At 36.2% G+C, this 25,451-nt stretch overlaps 1 protein-coding gene across 1 annotated transcript; it reads left to right on the top strand.

Moving 5' to 3' along the window:
- Nucleotides 1-11,458: 11,458 nt before the first annotated feature.
- On the top strand, nucleotides 11,459-23,222 carry LOC18424234 (uncharacterized). The gene is made up of 12 exons (XM_006828824.4): nucleotides 11,459-11,650; nucleotides 12,476-12,695; nucleotides 12,923-13,123; nucleotides 13,545-13,615; nucleotides 13,714-13,876; nucleotides 18,646-19,239; nucleotides 19,486-19,866; nucleotides 20,125-20,200; nucleotides 20,304-20,367; nucleotides 20,830-20,965; nucleotides 22,454-22,567; nucleotides 22,693-23,222. Exons 1-12 carry the CDS (start codon nucleotides 11,541-11,543, stop codon nucleotides 22,756-22,758), a joined length of 2,196 nt encoding a protein of 731 aa, XP_006828887.3. The 5' UTR covers nucleotides 11,459-11,540; the 3' UTR covers nucleotides 22,759-23,222.
- The last annotated feature ends 2,229 nt before the right edge of the window (nucleotides 23,223-25,451 follow it).

The raw sequence follows: 25,451 nt of genomic DNA, 5'->3' as shown, positions 1-25,451 counted from the left end.
TATTTGTAAAGAATCTCTTTCTAGGTACAAGAGTTGAACAGATCCAAGGGTCTCCTTTTTGTTGCAGGGGGACTACTAGAAGAAATAGAAAGCACATCGAAGGGAGAAACAAACGCATGATTATTGACAAAGATGGGCAGTTCGAGAAACAAACGCATGATTATTGACAAAGCTGGCCAGTTGGAAGAGAGAGGGAGAGAGAAGTAGGGTGATAGAGAAGTATATGGGAGAGAAGTAGAAATTTGATCTGAATTTGTGCCAGATTATCAACATGTATTCCAAGTTGCAAAACCATAAAAACTATGGAGTATGGGAGAGTTCTTAAGTAATTCCTCTCGCTTGCATTGCAGACAACTAAAGCAACAAGTAAATGGTTCCTTTCTCTAACAACCAGACCCTTTGGATCTGGAGCTCTAATCTTTTTTTTTTCTTTCTTTTTTAAATTTTTAATTTTGAGTTGTAATCTTTTCTTTCTTTTTTTGAAAGTTGGATTTTGAGTTGCAATCTTTTATTTATTATTCTTTTAAAAAGAAATTTTGATTTTGATTTGTAATCTCACTCCAAAATTGGTGAGGAGAAAATACCCCTGTTCCCAAAATTTGGTGTACCCAAACAAGCCAACTCTGAGTCTGCACTAACAAAATCTCCATGTTTCATTTATAGCTAGAGGGGAACCCTTATTCAACAGATCGTCTTTATAACTACCACCTAATGTAAAAGTAGAGAAGAAGAAAGAGCCCAGGAAGCCAGACATGGTGTGCAGATGATGAAATCAGTCAGGATGAAGAAAGTTGTGGGGTGAAGCCACTGACCCTGTCACAGTAGATCTTGAGTCGCGCGCCTAGTTCGACATTGATTCCCAATTCAGGGAGCATGGACTTGTAGCAATGTTCACTCAGTGAGGAAATTATCCTGCAAAAGCCTTCCCCGGGAAGGGCTCCTCCTGACATAAGGCGCATTAAGTCAGGGTAGTAATCTATGATCCTGGCAAAACATGGAAGGACATCACCTGGGGCCAGTGCGGGTGCCCCTCGGTTGGCTGGGTGCACGCGCACCGCAGCCGATAGGCTGAGCATGGACAACGCCATTAGAAGAGTAAGAGACATGTGCTTTGAGCTCATCCTGAACCTTCTCTCTTTTATTTCTCTCTATTACTTTGAGCCCATGTGATGATTTTTCTTGCGTGGTGTTGAGGAAGGGGGTGGTACTTACAGGTTTGGAGGAGACTGGGGTGTCTAATGAGGATGGTTCTTAAATTTCGGGCGGTTTTGCATGATAGGGTCTTTTTGCACGTGGGTTTTGTAAGATTTATGTACATGGAGCCGTTATTTGACGGTAAAAGGCTCGGGTAGCCGGTGTAAGAGTTAGGGTTCGAGTTCATAGAGCGGTCACTTTATGCATAAAAAGCTAAAGGTTATGATCGTTTCCAGCTCACTCCTCCTAGGACCATGCATAGGCGGGGACCAACATCGAGTTACGGCCCTTTCTTTCTTTTCTTTTTCATCCCTTTTTTTTTTTTTTTTTTAAATACGGCCCCCTTGTTTATTAAACTTTTTTCTAATTATGATATATCATGTAACTCCTTCTGATGACCACTTGTAACTCCTTTCGATCACTACCTTAAGAATACTAACCAGGGTCTCATAGGCGAGCATTAAGATTAAGATTACTAGGAAAAGGTTTGGGGGTTCCTGTTGGACCAAATTATAGATTCGATCTTACAGGGAAAAGACCTTAGCCTGAAATGTTTTTACATCTTAATTCCTCTCTACGTACATTTTAAGAAAGAAAAATAAATATGGAGATCAAAAACTTGCTCCTCACTAATTCCTCTTCCGAGATGGATGATGGTCATCCCTCATGATTATTTTAAAATACATGGTCCGATGTTTGAGACATGGGAACAAAGTTTTTTTTACAAAGACAAGGAAATGGGTGGGGGTATCTGCAATGTTAAACTTGCCCTCCCATAAATCCTTTCAACATTTTTCAAACCTTTATGTCCTAGGTGATCTGCCCGACCACAAAAATCCTGTACCACAAAAACCTTTAAAATTTTGCAAATTTTCGTGAAGACTGAGAGCTTAGGTAGACTTACCTTTTCGGAAAGTAAGATGGTGCCCATAGGATCATGGAAATGGGGAAAATTTTCAATATTAAGTTGGTAGTCCAACATTTAAAAACCTAGAGTAACATAGGATAGTCCAATATTTGAGTAAATGATTCTAATACCCTTGATGCTTCCGGATTTCAAGCCCAAAATGAAGGCATTTTGGACATTTTTGAACTGAAGTTATTAAAGAATTTTGCGTTTGTCTGGAAAACATTTTCCTTATTAATTCATCTCTAAGATCAATTTAAGAAAAAAAAAGATTATGGAGCTAAAAACTCGCTCTAGATCCATTCCCCCCAGTATTGGCACTATAAGATTTGAGTTTTTAAGAGCTCACATTTCTTTATTTTGAAATTGATTATCAAAGACGATATGAAGAATTTCAAGTAATGATAATACCTTTAATAAGCAGTTTTACCGATGACCAAATACTGGACTATTATCACCTCTTACACCTTATCTCAGTGGCCTTCGATGAAAAAATTATGTGGAGATCTTCACTTAGGAGAATGGATAAATAATATATTATAATACTTTATAGATTTTATTACTACCTATGAAGTGTGCAGGAAAATCGACTAAAATTTCCTTTCACACTAATCAAACAAGGAGTAAAAGAAAACGAAATATAGATTTTTTTTTTTTGAGTAAGTAAAATGAAATATATGAGAATGGATAAATAATATATTATAATACTTTAGAGATTTTATAACTACATATGAAGTGTGCAAGAAAATCGACTAAAATTTCCTTTTAAACGCATCAAACAAGGAATAAAAGGAAATAAAATATAGATTTTTTTTTTGAGTAAGTAGAATAAAATATAGATGATGTACCATGGCATTCATCTACATCTTCCAGGCAAATAAGAAAGACATTGAAGTTGGACTATGAATAAATTCGATTTTCTGCATTATAAATTTGAAATATATGTATTCAAGTTAGAAGAAATTGAATTTCAAAGCCCTATAAAATCATAATTAATGTCCTTGTTGATCCATAATTTTACTTATACTAAAAAATAAACGAACCATAAAGCTTAAGAGTGCGTATCATATAGAAATAAACATCGAACTAGTTAAATATATATATTTTTGGGGATTTTTAGGGTTTATTTTAGAGTATTTATTTTTTAATTTAGGATTTTAAGTTGTTTAAAAATTTTAGAATTTTAGGGATTGTTTGGAGTAGTAGTTAGAATCCTCATTTAATTATTTATTTTCTTAATGGTTAAAATAGTTATTACAAATATTGTTTTAAGACTTCCATTTCAATTAGAATTAGGCTTTCTTGGATTTTGAGTAAGGTCTTTTATTATAATTATAGATATGTGTAGTGGATTAAGAAGTAGACTTGAAAATTATATGTTTTGAGGCTTTTGTTACACTAGAGAACGACTAAGCATGACTCATACGCTTCTACCATTATTTTAAACCAAATTTTTAGTTCATTTAATTTCTTTATCTAAGTTTTTTATTTCTGAAAACAGTATAAAAGATTTGAGGAAAGAAGATTATAAGAGAGAAGAAGGTACTGAACAGTATTGTATTTCAATTCCTCTCTTTGAATGAATTTATAAAAAAAGGGTGCACAACCGCACTTGTCACATTATCACATAATTTTACTCTTTCCATGATAAGATATTACACATCTCATCACATTTTTTATTTTTATTTTTTTTTTCATCTCATCACATATTATACTGCTGACAATTATGGCTATATAATCTAAATAATTTTATCAAGAATATTATTTCTCGACTTTGTCCTACAAACTAATCGTGGTGGTGAATCGCTCGATCAATTTGGATAGTAACTATTGGAAACATAAGGCAATCCTTTGGTAAAGGTGTTTGCTGATTGATCTGATCCTGGCTAGAAACATATAGAACTTTGAATTCCACAAAGGCAATGGGTTCGCGAATAAAATGATGTCGATATGCATGATGCGAGGGTGAAACAGAGGATTTATTGCCATATCCTTCGCACTGATTTTATTGCAGTAAAATAAAATAGGCCGTGGAACACTAACTTCAATGTCAGATTCAACTACAACTGCAGCCAGAGCTCAATATCCGGACTCAACACTAAACTGGGCAGCCAGAGATCAAAATCCGGACTCAACACTAAACCGGGCTACTGGAGATTGTCTCTTAGCATTCCAAAAAATTAGATACCGCCTAAGAAAATAGAGACACCAGCAGGGGAATGATGATCATCTGGATGCCTATGCCAGTCAGCATTAGAGAAGATTTATCGTTTTTAAATGGGGTACATGGGTAAATTTCTCTAGAGTTCATATAAGGTTGTCAATTATACTATAGAAATAAGATGCACATCAAAAATCTAGTAGAAAAGTGTGTTATGAGGTTAGAAAACTTTCGAATTGATCATTCAACCTCGAGATGTATGATGCAAAGGGAAGAAAAAAAAAATTTCCAGTCTTAAACATAGTTCATCTTGTAAAAATATATTAAATAACCTTAAAAAGAAAAACAAAATATGGAAGGGGTGGTTTTAGGGGAGAACAAGGCCTGAACCGATATCTTCCCATAACTGTTGTTCGGTCTCAGCCGATTTCCGGAGTGGATTGGCAATTCCAAATCTAGTTCTTTGGGTTTTAAATCACCACTACGATCTATATGACCATCTATAACCGTAGTCACATATATCAATCAACATTCATCCAGTGGATGAAAAACGATGGATAGAGGTTCCATGCACCACTTGTTCCAATTTAAGTGAATCCCACTTTCTCTTAATCACCATACAACAATTGCTTGCATGGGATATCATCTAGGCCGTATATTTTATGATTCACGGCTCGAGGTCTCTTTTTTTTTCTCCCCCCTAGAGTAGAACTCATGGTAAATTTTTTAAGGTGGACCCCAAGAAAGGCCACACAACACACAGAGAGACCAGCTTTATTCAAATCATTCTTGTATTAGTGGTTAGTGCACATCCTTAACATCTCCAAGGGAAACAAAAACATAGAGCAAAAACACAAAGCCATAAACTCCCTTAGAAAAGTAGTAACCATGATTAAGAGCCCACTTAATGGGCAGAGGGCTGAGAAACAACGCCATCAAAGTAGGCCTTAAGCTTTTTCGAAAGCTCCAAGTCAAATCCTGTGTCGATGAACATAGAGTAGAAGCAAGAGGGATTCAGCTTTTCAAAGGAATGGTTTGCTGGGTAAAGGACTGTCTTTCTCGAAAAAATAAAAGTGAAAATCATGTTGGAAATCGACAGGGGATCCCAACATTTCATGTACTCTGAGCCACTCAGCACTGGGGGAGGTGCGCCGGCAACAGCCCCTGCTGCACCATCTGCGTGCACGAGGACTGCAGCAGATAGGCTGAGCATGCACAACGCCATTAGAAGAGCAAGAGACACCTTCTTTGAGCTCATCCTGGGTCTTCTTTCTCTCCTACTCTCTTTGAGCTTAGGTGATGAGTTTCTTTGAGCTTAGGGGGAGTAGTATTTATAAGGTTGGAGGAGGCAGGGGAAGGGTTAACAATTAACATGGGGTCTATGGCTTTTAAAGCCTTTTGGCATTTGGGTAATTTATTTGAAGAATTGTGTAACGGAAACGGGAGAGTATATGAAACAGCCTTAAAAATACCAGTAAGAAAAAAGTACCAGTAAGAAGACAAGCTTTGCACTTGATTAAAAAGTATTGACTACCAAATGAATAACTAAAGGCTTTTTCTAGGTAAAAAAGGAGGAAAAAAAGGTACATAAATCACTTAATTTAATTAATATAAATCACTTAATTTAATTAATACTAAAATTTGCTAATGTTGAAATGCAAAACTACAGACTTTTTTAGGTAAAAAATGGAAAAAAAAAAAAAAAGTACATAAATCACTTAATTTAACTAATAGGAAAATTTACTAATGTTGTGAAGTACTGATACTATTTACCCTCTCACAAAGTTAAAATAAATTTTAACTAAAAATATAAAATTTCTTAAGCATTTTTAAGAATAACTCTTTAAGTGTAGGGATTCATGATTAGAAATAATACGTATAAAATAATTCGAATAATTATAAAAAATAATAAGAAATGAATTGTCATAAAAAATATTAAATCTATTAAATGTATTTAAGAAAAAATAAAAGATAAAAGATGGATACATTTTCCATCTCGTTGTATCGATAGAATATTTTTAGTATATCTAAAATTTTATAATAATAATAATGTGAATATTGGTCATAATCCTTTAATCTATTTCTCAGGCATAGAACTTTTGCAAAAAGAATCACTTTCATATTTAATTTATTAACAAAGCAAGATGCTGAGTTATGAGCAAGATGCTGAGTTATAGGCAAATATTAAAAGCATGAGAAGTTAAAATAAAAAAATAAGAGTTCCTTTGATATTTATTCTCAGAAAATTATATAATAATATGTATGATGTTAAGGTTATAAATAAATAAAAATTTTGATATATTTTAAAAGCCTTTTAGAAATGTATGTAGCATCATTAAGCATAACGAATTTAGTATCGATACCAGTATAATAATAAATAAATAAAATATTTATGATAATAGACAAATCAATAAAAAATCTATAAAAAATATCAAAGACAAATAAACAAAAAATAATAATAAACAATGCAAACTCTCTCACGCCTCTCTCAACACTTTCTCTCACACCTCTCAATCGGTATCTTGGTACATATCATGTAATCTCCGCCATGTTTACCATGTAATCTCCACCATGTTTACTATAAGATATTTATTTAAATTTTAATTGATTGTATCTCCCTATAAGTCTGGCTTTCCTTGTGGCTATATATATCGACATCTCTATCCCCCCCCCTCACTTTTCTTTCCTAAATAAATATACAAATTTTCTAAAAACAGGCTCTCTCCCTCTCTCTTTCCTTGAAGATGGGGCATGAAGATCTCTCCCTCTCTCTTTCCTTGAAGATGGGGCATGAAGATGAAAGCCAATCTATCGCTATGATTTTCTCTCCATCTCTCTCTCAATTTCCTCTTTATGTATTCCCTCTCTCAATCAAATATCCTCTCCAAATCTCTCTCTTCCTAAAATATACGTCTGGCTCCTTCAACCCCAAAAGAACCCCAAAGATGAAGAATGTGACCTATATAATAAGTCAACTATCTTATAATCTCTATGGCATTAGGGTCTCTTTTTATTCTTGTAACACGTGTCTACCCTATAATTTTTGCTTAATAATGTAGTAAGTATACTAAGATATATGAACATCACTAAAATTATTGATTAAAGGAAAAAGATTTGGGCATCCAACTAGACCAAATTATACATTTGGTCCTACTTGAAGTATACTAAGATATATGAACATCATTACAATTATTGATTAAAGGAAAAAGATTTGGGTGTCCAACTGGACCACAATGATGGCCTTGTTCCATAGTAATTCATCTCTAAGATCAATTTAAGAAAAGAGAAGATTATGGAGCTCAAAAACTCGCTCTAGATACATTCCCCCAAGATCGGCATTATCAGATTTGGGGTTTTAAGAGCTCACGTATTTTTCTTTCTAAATTGATTGTCAAAGATGATATTAAGTATTTTCTTTTGATAAGGAGTTTTATCTATGAACAAATGTGGACTACTATTTGTGCCCTAACGTTAAATTCCATGAATTACATGTCATGCACTTTGGAGCAAATCGATTAACTCATACACCATATCCCAATGGCCTTCGATTGAAAGACTATATGGAGATCTTTGTCTGGGAGATTCGTTAATAATATATTACAATAATTTAGAAAAATTATAACTGCTAATGATGTATGCAAGAAAATCGATCAATTTTTTTTTTTTTCAAATGAATCAAGTGAGTAAATGGAAATGAAATACATTTCATGTGCCATCGCATTCATTCTACATCTTCCATTGAAATGAAGAGAAGTTGGTCTGTGAATAAATTAGATGTTTTAAATTAGTAGAAATTGAATTTAGAAGAATATAAAATCATAATGAATATCATTGCTGTTCCATAATTTTACCTATGCTGAAAATAAAGCTCAAGAGTTCATACCACATATATTGTAGTGGTAAATAGCAAATTAGTTACATATTCTTTGGCAACCCGGCCCTTTAGATTTAGAGTTGTAATAAATTCTGTTTTATAAAAAATTTAAATTTAGAGTTATAATCTTTTTTCTTGTTTTCTAAAAGTTGGATTTTGGGTTGTAATTTTTTTTTTCAATTGGAATTTTAGTTGCAGTCTTTCACTTCGAAATGGGTGAGGAGAAAATAGCCCCATTCTCAAAATTCGGTGCATCCAAACAGGCCAAATTAGAGTCTGCACTAAAAAGATAGTCAATGTTTAATTTATGACTAGAAGGAAACCTTTATTCAACATGGTGTTTTTATAGCTAGCATCGAAAAGTTAAAAGAAGAAAGAAAGAGAGAGCCCAAGAAGCCAGCCATTCACTCCAAGTGATGACATCATTCAAGATGAAGAAGGTTGTGGGGGCGAAGCCACTGGGCTTGAGCCCAAAACATGGAAGGTCTTCGCCTGGGCCTGGGACTGGAGCGGGTGCCCCTTATGGCCACCATTTCAAATGCCATTAGACTTTTGTCGTGGCATCTTTATTGCATGTCGCACCTACCATGGCAGTTTTTTTAAAATTTATTTGTAGGCCCAAAGCCACCTCACAACACCTTAAAAATACACTGATACTGGTAATCTATGGAGGATGAGCATCACAGAAAATTAGAATACCGTCAACATACCATAAATGCGAAATACTTAGGCCATTGGTAGATACCTTAAATCCATTTACCCATCCCATTTCTTCAACATTACTATACATCCTGCTCCAAGCCTTTGCCACCAAGGCGAAAGGGAATGGTCATAGCGAACCTCCTTGCCTAATCCCTCTTGTAGTCTAATAAAGCTTTGGGGATTGTCATTTATTAACACAGACAAATGTGCATTAGAAAGGCAGCCATTAATCCACTTATGCCATGTATCCCCAAAATCTATGCATTGCATAATCTCTTGCAATATCTGCCGTTCAACTCTATTGTAAGTCTTTTCCATATCTAGCTTAATGACTATCTCAAGATCAACACTCAAAGTTCTAAAATCAATGCATTCCTGTGCTATCAAAATACTATATATACTAAGCCTGTTTCAAATAAACACATATTGCATACCTGATATCATCAAGGGCAAAACCTCGTTAACTCGTCCTGCCAAAAGCTTTGCAATTACTTTATAAAAGCTAGTGAGCAAGCTAATCGGTCTAATATCACCAACTCTACAATCACTGATTTCTTTGGTATTAAAGTTATATATTTGGAATTTATACCCCTGAAAATCTCTCCTGTCTCCATAAATTCTCTTACCATCATCACGAACTCCTACTTTATCAAGCTTCAGAACCTTTGAAAGAAGGCCAATCGAAACCCATCAGTATTGGTGCATTATCTCTTGGCAAAGCGAAAAAAACATTCTTCAACTCTTCTTGAAATATCCAACAACATACTTCAACTCTTCTTGGAATATCCACTTCCAATTGCCTAGCTGCTTGTAATGGTAATCTCTTAAAAAGGACTATGCTCATCTTTGTACCAAAATTATATTCACAAGAGAAAGCTTTTTGAAAATGATTTAAAATCTATCCTATCAGTATCTCGAGCTTCCACTCTTGAAAAAAGAAAAATTCCTGAGATACCATTCGGCCTACACCTAGCACTTGCAATAAAATGAAAAAATTTGATATTAAGATCACTTTCCTTTAGCCACTTCACTCTTGACCTCTGTCTCCATTATATTTCTTCCACCCTCATAAGGCCTCGCAGTGAATTCATCTGATGAAACTTTTTATCTCTTCACTCTTCTATAAACAAACCTCTACTTTCAATCATTGGCTCACGCAAGTCTAATTCGAGCAACAAAGTATCTCTAATTCTTCATGTTATTTCATGGTAGACCTTCATTCTATTTTTCTTTCAAGTAGCATAAAGAAATCTTTTAAGATTTCACTATACCCCATCATCTCTTATTTTCCTCTTTTATTGATTTTTTTACCACAAAAATTAGCCCCAATAAACCTTTTTATATTATTTTAACTCAAAAACTTTTTTAATGGGTGGAAAGAGAAAAAGATGGTTAAAAAGTTTTTGGGTTGAAATTGTATAAAAAGATATGTTGGGGGCTAATTTTTACAGTCAAAAGTCAATAAAAAAAAGGGAGATAAGAGATGAAGGGGTATGGTAAAATCTTTATGGGTTTCCTAATGTTGCGTGAAAGAAAAAAAGAAAGAAAGTCTACCATGAAATAATATGAAAAATTAGAGGTCTATACGAAATTTTCCCTATATTTTACTTTTGATATAATGTCTGGTTTCTTTTTTCTATGCAATTAGCTTATGCTTTATATTATCCAAAAGTAACATAATTGGCTCACACGTATTTAATTACTTCTATCATTTCCTTCTCTTCCCAACTACCCTATTTCCATCCCGAATGCTCTAGTACCATATGATTCACCTAATTAGTGACCACGTAAATAGGTAAATGATCTGAAGATAATCTTGTAAAAATCATTATCGAGAGACAAAGTTTAAGATTAACATTTTCGAATATTGTAACACACTTCAATCTATTAGAGTTTACATCTAATAGGTAAAAAAAATTATGACCTCTTGTACTAAAAATAAATAATCTAAAAAGAGAAGGAGAAGTGGGGGAGTAAGCATAGGATCACAATAAAGAGAGTACGGAATACTAACACCAAAAGTGAGTCATATTACATAATGGTATTTCCAAAATGATCCCATTCAAGGAAATTCCAATCCAAAACCTTTTACCAATCCAGAAAAGCAAACTCAAAATGCTCTTTCCCCACCTGTATCCATCCATGGCCCCAAATCCATTTTTAGAGAGATTCTAGAGAGAGAGAGAGCTCAAATAAAAAAGAAACAAGAGAGAGAAATAGAGCAGGCACATATTCACGTGAATCAAGAGAGAGAGTGCGTAGAGAACCAAGAGAAAGAAACCCGTCACGAAAAAGTGATTCAAAAGCGAGAATACTTTGTCCAAAAATGGTTGGTAAAATGGTCCCAAGTCACGAATTCCACAATCTTACCACACGATGACAACATCCTCGACACACCATGGCGACATTTTCGTTAGAACGGCGAGGCGTGAGCCGCATTCCGTGAGCCGCGAGCCCACGAATTGAACTCATCACGGAGCCCACCGGCTCGAACCATGCTCGCCATGTTCTCACCCAAGCCAACATCATTAGCCCACCCTCCTCCTCTCTCACCCCATTGCTTGCGCCGCCCATTTCGCCCACCCACCATAAAAGCCGAAGCGCCTCTCTATCCAGCCCCATGGATTTCGACGACTAGACTGACTCGCTGCCTGAATCGTTTGACTCGCTCCTGCTCGGGGTTGACTCGCTGCCTTGCTGCCATGGGGTCTCTCTCTGCATTGACTGAGACATCGGTGTACCCGGAAGCGAGGAGGGATGAGACTGTCGGTGATGATTATCATGGGGTTCGGGTCGAGGATCCATACAGATGGTGAGTGGTTTTACTTTTGGTTTTTTTGTTTGTTGATCTGAGGTTTGGTTTTGTGGTGTTTGATTTAGAGCATGGTGATGGCTTTTTTTTTTCCTGGTTTTTTGCAGCTTTCTGAGGTTTTTGGTCCTTCTTTTTTCCTGGGTTTTTGCAGTTTTCTGAGTATTTTGGTTTTGATTTTTTTTTTTGCATGCACGTGCTCTCTGTCACTCTCTCTCCATTCTGATATGTGGGTACATAACTTTTGTACCCATCTATATCTGTCGCTGAATTTTTTTTCGCTTTATTCTTGGAATTCTTGTGGGGCGATGTTCTTTCCCATTTCATTATGGCATGCCCTCAAGATTTAATTTTCTTTTGTTTTTTTACCCATGTATTTGGAGTCCGGTTCATGCATGTTATCTATGGCAGTCCCTTGTGTGTTTTAATCTTTTGACTAGTATAATGATTTCATGGTTATTCTTTGGTTTCATGGAGTTGTTGGTTTTTTTTTGGATTTCTGAAACATTTTAGCAATTGTAAGTTTTGTTTAATGTGGCGGCCTTCAATTTCTTCTGGAATCTCAGATATTATGATTGGTTCTTGTCATTTCGTGTCCTTTTCATAATTTTATCATATGTATTTCTTAGATTGGTTCATGTAAATCCATCACAATTAGGCCTTTCAAAAATTTTGTAGAAAATTTATTTCCTTTTTATAACTGTTTGAATATTTAACTATTTCATGTACTGTGATACTTGCCATCTTTTGCATTCTTGCGTACTTTCCGAAATTTCAAAGCTTTCATCGTGGTGTTAAAAATATTTATTGATTTGGGGTTTTTGGCAGGTTGGAGGACCCTGAAGCAGATGAGGTTAAGGACTTTGTTGATAAACAAGTTCAATTAACCGAATCGGTGCTACAAACTTGTGAGACAAGGGAGAAGCTTAGGCAACAGATAACCACCCTCTTTGATCACCCTAGATATGAAATTCCTTTCAGAAGAGGGGACAAGTACTTCTACTTCCATAACACTGGCCTCCAAGCCCAAAATGTCCTATATATTCAGGTATATTCATGTCATTATACTTAATCAAATTTATAGTTTTCTTTATTTTCCCACTTGTGTCGTACTTGAGGTGTTTGGCATAATGGGTTTTACCTAAAGTTGTTTTTGTTGGCTCTTACAATACCTGATTCACTTGGTAATTCATACAAATGCACTTTGACTTATGTCTAGAATTGGTTAATTTTTTGACTTCTACTTTCTAAATAATGTCTTTATTGTTTTGTCAGGATGATTTAGAGAGCAAAGCAGAAGTACTCCTTGATCCTAACACCCTTAGTGAGGATGGGACGGTTGCATTAAACCTTTGTTCAATAAGTGAAGATGCAAAGTATCTGGCTTATGGGCTTAGTGCAAGTGGTAGCGATTGGGTCACCATCAATGTGATGCGTATTGAGGATAAGACCACCGAGCCTGACACTCTGAAATGGGTTAGTTTTATTGTGTTGCACAGTTGCTCTCTTGAAGTATTTGAATCAACTCTTGGAATGCTACATCTTGTGCATATTGAGCTTAATGAGGTTAAACAACATTGCTCTTTTGTAATGCGATGCAAGTTAATTAAATTGCTGGGAACCCAGGTCTCTGGCGACTTACTCTAGTGTTTGTTATGATGTAAGCCACGAGATTCTGATTATATGATTAGAAGCTAGTTTTACAAGATGAATGGAGCTCATTTGCATTTCTGAAATTTGAGGAATAGTTAGTAAGCGATTATTTTCCATGTGGTAACCAGCTTTTCTAGCATTGTTTGACAAATAAGGTTATATGCCGACAGAAAATATACAATCAGAGTTCATGCTTTTCTTTGCGCTGGTGCATAGCTTACGTTCCTCTCTACGTATGTTGCAGGTTAAGTTTTCTTCTATAAGCTGGACCCATGATAGCAAAGGATTTTTCTATGGTCGTTATCCAAAACCCAAGTGAGTGAAATTTTATTCAATTTTTTCCATTTCTTAGTGCATTTGTTCTCTCTTTAGTGTTTAGATTCATGTTGCTTTATCCTAATCAAATTTCACAGCGAAGGGGAGGAACTGGATGCTGGAACAGAGACGAATATCAATCTTAATCATGAGCTTTACTATCATTTTTTGGGTACTGATCAATCTGAAGACATACTGTGTTGGAGAGATCCAGAACATCCAAAATGGATATTTGGATCTCAAGTCACTGAAGATGGGAAGGTAAGTGCATGTGTAGTTGTGTTTATCTATCCCTATTGTAATGTTTGTTCTGAAAATTTATAAGTGCAGTCTATATACATAACTAGGTGCCATTCATAACCTGTAACATAAGGTTTATTTTATCCGACTGTTCATATTTGACTTGCTTGATTTCATGAGTGGGATTTAGGTGTTTCCTAGTCCTCGGAATGATATGGATGGTGTTCTCTTTCAGGGTGATTAGTTAATCGAATGTGATTGCAAGAGTTAAGAACCCTGCGAGAGAACATCCTAGTCCTCTCTTTGGAGTTGCTACTGTTGACATTCCTTTCGGGTGCAAGAAGGGAGAAAAAGATATGGAATGAAGTGGCTATATGGAATTCAAGGCAATAAAATAAAAAATTTCTCCCTTTTCTTTTATTAATCAATATAAATTCCACTTACAAGTGTCACAAAACACTGCTATAAATAAGAAACAAAACCCTAAATACATCCTAAGACCTTTTCTTTTATTGCCAAATTGAATAGACACAATCTAAGAATGAAATTCAAGTTGCCACTAACAACGTTTTCTATCTCTTATATTAAAGGTTAACATTATCATAAAAAAAACAATTTTAATACAAATAATCTTTGTAAAAATTCAAGAAAATATGAAATTATTACTAAAATAAAAGCTAACAGCTGGGAAGACTTATTCCAATGTGCCTAGGATCACCCTTATAGGACTTAGTATGCCCCACATCCAATTTCATGACCGATGTGGCGCTCTAAATTATAATCGTGTTGGTCTTGCTGAATTTTCTGAGCCAGGAAGCTTCCTAAGGGAATACCTCACAATACTAAGGTTTTAGAAGCATGAAAACCATTAGGGTTTATCCGGCCCCTTTTAGAACCTATTAGGGTATGCCATAAGGCACCTCCCTTTTCTAAGGGTGGGTGTCTCCTCTCTCTTCAAAACCTAACTAGGGTTAGGTGTGGCATCCCCCATTTTCTTATGGATTGTATGCCACCTAGAGAGAGAGAGAGAGAGAGAGAGAGAGAGAGAGAGAGAGAGAGGAAAGAGAGAGCTAGAGAGATGAGATGAGAGATACGAGAGGCGTGGAGGAGAGGGTCAAGAGAGAGGGAGAGAGAGAGGCTATGGAATGGTGTTGAGAATGGAGGGGGGTCCTCTACTTATATAGGCCTCAAGCCCCCCCAAGGTATGCCTATCCAATTATAACTCTTCTTGACCAATAAGGATTCATGAAACATGTGAGGTGAGAGAAAATTAATTCTGAGCTATCCATCCCATAAATTAGTTATCATCATTTAGAGAGGAATATTGATTCATATCCACTTCTAGCTAACTAGGATAAGACCAATCTAAAAACTTTCTAGAACTTCCTTGATCTCTTGTAAAATTGTAGGAAGTCAAAAAAGATAAAAGATTAAGTCAAACTAGATATTTACAACTCTGACAAATAAGGACATAATCTTTTCTTAAACTAATTTTTAACAAAACACACTTTTATTTTATTAAAACAAAAAACAATTGTGGAGTGGGCCCCATGGGCTCCATGCCGCACCCATGTGGTGTGGCACACATGTGGGGCTGGATCCAGAGGGCCACATGTGCCCCTCCACACTATAACAAATCTAGAAATACCTTTTTTGGAGTTTTCAATGCTGAAATATAATTTTAAAAATTCTAAAAATTTCTAGACTTTACAGGCACATTTACAACACTGAAAAAAAAAATATTTAGAAGTGGATTGGTATCAATGGGTCAAAATAAGTGAATATAATGGCACTCCACTTGGCCCAGTAACCGTGATCCACAACTGTCTTCTCAAACCGACCCAACGAGACCCATGACCTATAGTCTCATGCAAGCTCATGAGTGGCTTGTCAAAGAGGGCCAAGAAACAGTGAAACCATGGTCCCGGAATGTGGATTATAGTTCTCCCCCCTTAAGAGCATGTCTAGCACACATCACTATAGTGCAAAGGGACGTCTCTCTATGCACATGTATGGGTATCTCTTTATGCTTACTTCCCGTTAATGCAGCTGTGATATGTACATATTATGCAGAAGTTTGTTCAAGATTTAGCCCTCATTCTCACAGGTCTACATTCACACACAAGAGATCACACAGCTCTTCTGGCATAAAATTCTTCTCTAAGGTATCTTTCTAACCTCAACAAGTGATGACCCTCTATAAATCCTTTTCTATAGTGCCATATGCTTAGGGGTAAGGGTTTTGGACGTGACCAAGGCTATAGACTATATAACCCTTGGTCAGTAAACACACACTCCCGTTAAAGTGGATAATCCATTATAAATAATATATAAAAGCTCTCACGACGTTTAAAGGCCACAAATAGAGTAGGAGTTGAATGTATTTATCCAGTACTGATTCGTGGAGTTTATGGAGATTGAGGAACGATAAAGTGTGAGAAAGGACAATAGTTTTAGATGGACTCTCACGTGCCTATTGAAGGAGATATTGCCGCTTTATTTGATGGTAACTCCTTTGCAAGAGAAGTACAATTCTCAGTAACGGTGTGCAAATGGTGGGAGTATGAGTTCAACAAGAAATACATTAGATATTTTTGGAAGAGTGTTGTGTATAAATATTGAACTTTGTGAGTATTGGATAGGAATAGTATTAGGGTACAATATGGTATTGTGATTTAGATACTTTGTTTTTGTCTCACCAAGTTGTTCAACATGATGTTGAGAACAACGAAAATGCCAGACAAATGGAAGAAAATTATTATGGTATCTATTTACAAGAACAAAGGAGACGTGCATAATTGTGCGAATTGCCAAGGGATCAAACTTGTAAGCCACACTATGAAGAATGGGAGAGAGTGATTGAGCAACGACAAAGGTAGGAAACGAGTGTATCTAAAAACTAATTCAATTTTATGCAAGGAAGGTCAAAAATTTAGGCTATTAGGGCAAAGGTAAAAGACCTCCACATGGTAGAGTACCTAAGTAAAAAAATAGCCTCAATTTTTATCCTCCTAATTAAATCTGATTGGGAAAAGAAATGAATCTCCATCTACTATGTCAACTTGGTGAGAGATATGTATGAGGGAGTGCTAACTAGTGTGCGAAAAATTGGTAGAGAGACAAGTGAGTTTTCAGTGACAATAGGCGTACGTCAGGGGTCAGCATTGAGCCCTTATCTCTTTGTCTTAGTTATGGACGACATAACTAGGCACCTACAAGATAAGATACCGTGGTGTATGTTGTTTGCAGACGATATAGTTTTGATCGATGAAACCTGAAGCGGCGTCAACATAAAGTTAGAACTTTGGAGGAATGCTCTAGAATCTAAAGGTTTTAAAATTAGGTGGACCAAGACAATATATAGAATGTTAGTTTAGTAATAGTAGGAGTAGAGCCGAGGAAGTAGTTAAGATTGAAAGCCAAAAAATATAAAAAAGATCGCACTTTCAGTATCTTGGGTCAATAATCCAAGAAAATTTAGAGATTGAGGAAGATGTCACATATAGAATTAGAGCTGGGTAAGTGAAGTGGAGATGTGCAACCGGAGTTTTATGTGATCGCCGCATACCAATGAAGCTAAAGGGGAAGTTCTATAGGACAACCGTGTGACCATCTTTGCTTTATGTGATAGAATGTTGGGCAGTCAAGAAACAACATAATGTAGGATGAGTGTAGTTGAGATGAGGATGTTGAGATGGATGAGTGGCAAGGCAGGAAGAGATAATATTCGAAATGAATATATTTCGAAGAACTTAGGTGTGTCTCCAATAGGCGATAAGATGAGAGAAAGTCAACTTAAGTGGGTTGGTCATGTGCAGTGCACATCCAGTACAACACTTGTCAAGAGGTGCGAGTTGGTCAAAAGGTAGGCTGCCTTTATCTCTGGTTGCCCTCCTAGGCGGCCGCCTCCGCTTTTTTGAACATTGGGCTCAAGTAAAAGAAGGCAAGGGGTAGACCCAAAAGGACATGGTTGGAAGTAGTGAGTAAAGATATGGGGGACTTATGTTCCTTGATAAAAGGCTCTGATGATGATGATTTAGACAAATTTTTTGTTCCATGTGGCTTTTTCTTGAAGGAAAAAGTTTATATAAGGTTGCAACCTGAAACTATAGAAAAAAGACGCCTTAAAAATCTATCGGAAAAGGTTGTTTTGATGGTAAAAAACCCTCTAATTGATTATCTCAACCTCGACATTCGTGGATGTGAAAAAAAAAGAAAAGATTTTGAAGTCCAAAAAATGGTACGTTTTCTAATACATTATCTACACCATCCATTCTCAAGATTTTCATATATTTGTAGATCTGCTTGATCTAAACCAATTTTTTGAGTTTCAAATTTCATAATTAGATGTGAGTACTTTAGGTCGTCATTGGAAATTTTGAGGCCAAACTTATATCTTTCGATGAGCTTTGGAGGTGTGACTTAATTGGATTGTCTAAGGTTGTACTTCCTTTTTGATGTTTGAGTATTGAAAATGGGAGAAAAGGGTTGGCTTGGCAAATTTCCTTATTGGACAAATCTCTTTCTGAGAGGGGAAAAATAAAAATTAGGGAAAATGGGATGGACATAACCGTTACCCATGCATCTCATGTTTGGTGGAGTTTTAATGCCAAGGAAGCCCTCAAGTCATTGCACATGCAAGTAGCATAATTATCTTATGTTCCACTTTGATTTCTATATAGTTATATGACTATCGGTACTCTTTATCTTTTTTGCCATAAAATTAGTAATAAGAAGAAAACAATGACAGTTTTTGGAGCTGACCTTTACATTTTTTTTGGTATGTGCAGTTTCTTCTTCTAGATATTGAAGAGGGCTGTGATCCTGTTAACAAGCTTTACTATTGTGATTTATCTGATCTTCCGAAAGGACTTGCTGGCTTCAAAGGGGAAAATGTCATGCTACCCTTTGTTAAACTTGTAGACAATTTCGATGCTAGTTATCGTACTGTTGCTAATGATGACACTATTTTCACCTTCTTAACAAACAAAGATGCCCCGAAGTATAAACTAGTTCGAGTAGACCTCAAGGAGCCCAATTTATGGACAGATGTTGTCCCTGAATCTGAAAGAGATGTGCTTGAATCAGCTATATGTGTCAATGGAAATCAACTAGTTATGAGTTACTTGAGCGATGTCAAATATGTTTTACATACAAGGAACTTGAAAACGGGTCATTTTCTCCATCGCTTGCCAATAGAAATCGGAACCGTGTATGGGGTTTTTGGAAGACGCAAACATAAGGAGATTTTTGTTGGCTTCACAAGCTTTCTTTCCCCAGGAATTATTTATCAGTGCAACTTGGATGCTGATGTTCCAGAAATGAGAATCTTCAGAGAGATTAATGTTCCCTGGTTTGATCGCACGGAATTCCAGGTTAACCAGGTAAGATTGTGTCTTATAATATCCCTCCCTGAAAAACACATCAAACTATATTTGTCAGGAAAATTAAGTTATTACAATGTATATTCATGAACTGCTAAAATTAATTTATAATAAGTTTAACTATTAGAAACAGAAAGCTAAATTATTGCTTATTTAACATAAAGAGCTTTGCCAGGAAATTGCTTCATTCAATTACAGTTTTTGGTCTGTTTTTTTCTGATTGGTATTGGTATTAACTATTAACAGGTGTTTGTATCTAGTAAGGATGGGACCAAAATACCAATGTTCATTGTCTCCAAGAAGGGTATTCCTTTGGATGGGTCACATCCTTGTTTACTATATGGTTATGGTGGCTTTAACATCAGCCTCACGCCATCGTTCAGTGTTAGTCGTATTGTCTTAACAAGGCATCTTGGTGCTGTCTTTTGCATTGCAAATATTCGTGGTGGTGGAGAATATGGGGAAGAATGGCATAAAGCAGGGTCGCTTTCGAAGAAACAAAATTGCTTTGATGACTTCATTTCTGCTGCTGAATATCTTGTTTCTGAGGGTTACACCCAGCCAAAACGGTTGTGTATTGAAGGAGGAAGCAATGGTGGGCTTCTAGTTGCAGCATGCATGAATCAGGTCCAATTTTTTAAGCTATCATATGCACAAAATCTGACATGTGTTCATGCTCTTTGGTTTACACTGTCGCTTGTCAATAGCTGCTTACTCATTTCAAATTTCCATTTTTCAAAATTTTTGGAAAACTTATTTCATAGGGATTGAATAATTTCACCTTTAGATACTTTGGAGGAAATAAGAATGAACTAATTAAATATGTTTCTTTTAGTTGATGTATTCTTTAGAAATTTAATCAAATGGTAATCTTGTTTGAAGCAGAGACCTGATCTGTTTGGATGTGTTCTTGCTCATGTTGGTGTTATGGACATGTTGCGTTTCCATAAGTTCACAATTGGTAAGTAGTCATTCTCTGGAATTTCTGCTTCTTACTTGTATGTTGAGGCCCAGGGGTCAATAATTACCTCCTTTTACGTTCTATTTTTTTTCCTTTTTTGTAGGTCATGCATGGACTTCTGACTATGGTTGTTCAGACAAGGATGAAGAATTTCATTGGCTAATCAAGTACGGACACTGTTGCTTATTGGTTGTCTATGTTTTTCACTAGCAAGCCTATCCATGGCCTTAGTACTTACTTTTTCATGAATGACTTGAGTGCATCTCTATGCAAGGAATGTGGATGATGTATCCAATTGACTATGGAAGTCCATTGGGGGGGGGGGGGGGGGGGGGGGGGGGATAGTGACAGGACCCACTTGAACAGGACATGACCCCAGTGGTGGGTCCACCCTCTCGACCACTGTTCATCACATTGACGGTGATGACTCGAGGTTTCCTGTAGTTCATTGGCTTATATTGCCATTTCCCTTCTAGATATTGAAAAACACCTGCTATATATATACAAATAAATATTGTTTGTGAAAATGGGAGTATTTTCCCAGCTGGTTTTAATGTTGAGCTGCTTTTGATTTTTTCAGATTGCTCTTTTATATGTTTGTTTCTAATTACTGTATTGTCTGATTTTAGATACTCCCCACTGCATAATGTCAAAAGGCCATGGGAGCAGTCTAATGGAAAATCATATCAATATCCACCAACCATGCTGTTGACTGCTGATCATGATGACCGTGTGGTGCCACTTCATTCATTGAAACTATTGGCAGTAAGACATTTGAGATATGCTTTTCTTAGATGTAGAATGTTCATATCTATTCCCTTTCATCAATTTGTGCAATTTAGAATGTCTCTGTGGGGACAAGATTCATGCGATGGTTTCTATTGACCAGAAATTCATTTCTGGATTCTGGTGACATGGTTAAGGTTAACTTGAACAAAATTTGGTCTACTGGAGATAGGGCTCTTATCGACTAGAAACTCAGGTCTTGTGGGCTGAACATATCCTTAATACTACTAGATACAGTTCTAGTAGACTGGTAACATCTATCCAAAATGCATTAGCGGAACTTCTTGTGGTTAGTTGATACTGGTCCTTACTGGGATTGATAAGATTGGTAAAAATTGGAGATTGGATAATCATGTTCAACTGTATGAAAGGACTACAAGAAAGATAATTATGCCTTTAATACCCCGTTCCTTTTGCAAATAGCATTTCTGGGTTTGAAAAAATTGAACTGATCCGTGTGTTCCACTAGTTAGGCCTGCACATGCGTATCCAACTGGGTTGGAATCTCAATTTGGCTATTGACCTATCTTTAAAATGAGGGATTATTCAAATACTTGGGTGGAGGCCCTTTCAAAGATCAATGTTTTCCGTTTGAAGTAATATGTTCCATGTGATTATGCAGTGCAAACTCCATATGGTTGTGTGTTCCCTCATTTGGATATCTATTTTTAGAATGCTTAATGGTTACTTGGACCTACTTGTAATCTAAACCTTCTGTTCTGGGTTACTCTGTTTTTGGGATTCGATCTTGCAACATAAAGTGGAGAGAGAGGACTGAGAGTTTCAAACCTGTAAGCTATGGGAGTGTAGCCCATTGATGCATAATTTTTATATCCATTGATTGTTATACTGGTGCAATATAAGCATGTCGCGATCGTGTTCTTTTAGGAACAAAAGAGCAAACAAGGGAAAGCATATGTAGCTGTGGAATGACTTGTTGATGTGTTTATATGGTTGGGAATTTTGTTGGATTTTATCACACCGATGAGGTTTTTCCATAATAGTTGATTTAAGTGGCAAACTTCTTGTCCATAATCCATATTTTCAATTCCAAATTGTGTTGTTTCTCTACCATGTAGAAAGGTGGTATGTGTTCACTTAGCTAATCAGTTCTCTTCATCCTTAGATATCCAGCCATTCTTTAACAAAAATAAAAAGTGTCTATCCATGGTATAAGTACATAACCATACACCCACTGTAATTTTAAACTGATGGTGGAGATTAACCATACTGTATCTAGTTCATCACTGTGAACTACAGTTAATTTCTCCATTTGTGGTGAGAATGAACAGTGGATGCACTGGCTGTGTACCATATACCACACAGGTTTTGTATGATGCACTTCCCATTAACGATCTTTGTAATGAAACTTTTAATCTTTAACTCACAAGCTATGCAGCTTACCCTTGTGAAGTCGTATAACAGCTATTGTACAACTTACCATATGATGATGGTTTTGATTTGCAGACTATGCAACATGTCCTGTGCTCAAGCCTGGAGAACAATCCTCAAACCAATCCAATAATTGCTCGAATCGATCGCAAGGCTGGCCATGGTGCTGGCCGTCCTACCCAAAAATTGGTTTGTTTCTTCCTCTTTCCCTTCCACTTGGAACCCATATCTCTGTGTTGTTTTATTTTCTATTTTACTGGTAGTCCGTCTTGTTTACATTTTGCCCAATTCCTGCCAATTGGTCTTCTCCACAGATTGATGAAGCTGCTGATAGATATAGTTTCATGGCAAAGGTGTTGGATGCCTCTTGGGTACAGTAACAAATTCACATGAAGCTTCTTCTGTTGAAAGTAATGCATCATAGCTGGGGCTCTTATTGGAACTAAATCCAAGGGTAGATGTGGTTTTAGTAATAACTAGCCGAGGTGCACACCGGTCATGATGGTAGGCTGAATTCCTGATGGGAACTTCCTGCCTAAGCTGTTAGTTATATTGGGCTTGAACTTATTTGACATAACGATGGGGTCAAAGCCCTGGCTTATGGAGATTGTAAAGGATTGCAAAAGAAGAGCCGACAAAGTTGTAAGGTATTGCAAAAAAGAGAGTCGACAAAGTTTGGGAGGTACTGCTTCTGTAGTAGACTGTCCTCGGCAGAGGATTGCACCATTTTATCACCTTTTACTTGCCATTTTGTTGGACTAAATCCGCATACTGCAAAACCACCCAAAGTAAAGAAAAAGTTGTTCTTCTTTGATGAGACAATGAACAGAAAGCTGTTGCACCATCTCTTTATGCTTATATTTGCTTTACCAGCGATCGTGAGTCACTGAAGAGAAATACATCAGGAAAACTATAATATAATCCACAGGACCATGGGAAAGCCATATTTCATTGGACATCACCATTCCTGTCATGATGCGCGGTGATGGACGATCCACCATTGGTGTCGTGATCTGTTCTGGATGGTGTTGATCGAATGAGCTGTGGTTCCTCCTCTAGTTCATTGGATTACGGTATGTCATCTACATGTATCACGGTGTTGAATTTTTATGTTGTTTGCATACAATATGCATCGTTTTTTTTTTTTTTTTTTCGGGGTGTGGTTTTTATAAGGTTGCAACCTTAAACAATCCAATTAAAGTGAACCTCCAAATTTTATCTTAACATGTAATTTTGGTGTAAATTTTTTTTACGGTCATCTGAAAATCTATTTTCATATTTAATTATAAATTTTTAAACTCCAAAAATGGTTAAAATCAAGTAAATATAAAAACATATGAAAATCTTGAAAATGGACGGTCTAGATAATGTGTTTCAAGATGAACTATTTTTGGGACTCAAAATCTATATTTTTTATATTCATACATGAAAGTAGATTTTGAGATAATCTTAACATTTTCTTTCACCAAAATTACGTGTTATGATAAAATTTGGAGGCGCGTCTTAATTGGATTGTTTAAAGTTACCACGCCTTTTTATATTAACATGCTTGAGCACTCAAACTAAAAATGGATAGATATCTTCTAGAGGTCTTGAACTTTGGAAGAAAAACGAACAAACAAAAAAATCAAAATAAAACTAAATGGGAAAATTATAAAAAACTCTCAAAATATACTTTTTATGCATCTTGCTCCTCGGATAATTTTTTCTTTCACTTTTTTTCAAAAAACAAATTTTTTATGTAAATACCCCAAAGGGAAAAAAATTCATTTTTTTAGACGAAAATGTTTTTTTTGTAGCACATTGTCAGAGCGCACTTAAACAGTGTCGGAGCCCTGTGATTCATAATGCTCTACTATCGGAGTGCATTTACGCAATGCCGGAGCGTTGTGTTGTACTGCCAAAGCACACTTACGTAGCTGTGTTACACTACTGGAGCGCACTTATATGGTGTCGGAGTGTTGTGCCTTCCCGTAGCACATTGTTGGAGCGCACTTAGACAGTGTCGGAACCCGATGACTCATAATGTTCTACTACCGAAGCGTACTTACACAGTGCCGGAGTGCTGTGTTACACTGTCGGAGCGCACTTACACAGTGTAGGAGAGAGGCGTGGGTAAAGGGTAAAGTATGGGTAGTTTTGCCTCTTTTTTAATTTTTGGGATGGTTGGGGGTATTTGTTAGGAAGCATTATTTTATGAAAAAAAGTGAGAGAAAACCTTAAGTGGGGGTAAGTTGCATTGTAAGTTTAGTTTTAGGGGTTTTTTTTTTTTAAAAATATCAAAACTTAAGTGTGCCACCTAAGTTGGGGGAAATCCGAAATCTATGACCTTGATAACGTATACATGAGGATGTTATGGTCCAAAGCTGTCAATGGGATGGGAATCTAATTGGGCCTTGGGGGTCCACAGGCATTTGCTCCTCTTATTTATGGTGTTAAAACGTAATGGTCATTTATACACATTCCTTTGGGAAAAAGTACTGGTGTGGTATAACATAATGGTCATTTACACACATTCCTTTGGGAAAAAGTATTGGTTAAGTATTTTACCTGTTTCCTGCCCCTCACCATTTTTCTTTCTTTCTCAAAATGTTTGATTAGATATTATGTGAAATTGTATATTATGTACGAGGTCACAATTACTCCTAGCCACTAGATGTTAAATTGGATGGCTTGAAATGTGTCACAAAGTTCCATAAACTTCTTTTTAAAACTTTGAATCTAGTCAATAACACTCTTATAACCACCCGATTTGAAATTTGATGGACAAAGAGTATTTTTTACTTCCTTATACCAAACTTAAATGGTCTCTTTGTATATTTTTCCTTACTATAGTACTATAACAAAAAGAATTACGTGTTATATAGGCCCATTAAATGGGGCCAGCTTTGGAGATGATATACATGGAAATGTTGCTTGAGAAAGTGCTCTAGTGCACTGGCTGAAGCTGTACAGGGCTTAAGAAGTCCAGAAATCTTTGTGGTCGCTTAATCTGATGTATAAGGTTTGCCCCTTGTGGTACGTTGCTAAGAACTTCCATATGAGAGAGACAGAGAGATGAAAACAATCAAAC

The sequence above is a fragment of the Amborella trichopoda genome, chromosome 9, assembly GCF_054954075.1.
Source record: "Amborella trichopoda isolate Santa Cruz 75 chromosome 9, AtrichopodaSantaCruz75HAP2 v2.0, whole genome shotgun sequence".
NCBI classification, from domain to species: domain Eukaryota; kingdom Viridiplantae; phylum Streptophyta; class Magnoliopsida; order Amborellales; family Amborellaceae; genus Amborella; species Amborella trichopoda.
This window is presented reverse-complemented; position numbering and strand designations above follow the sequence as displayed.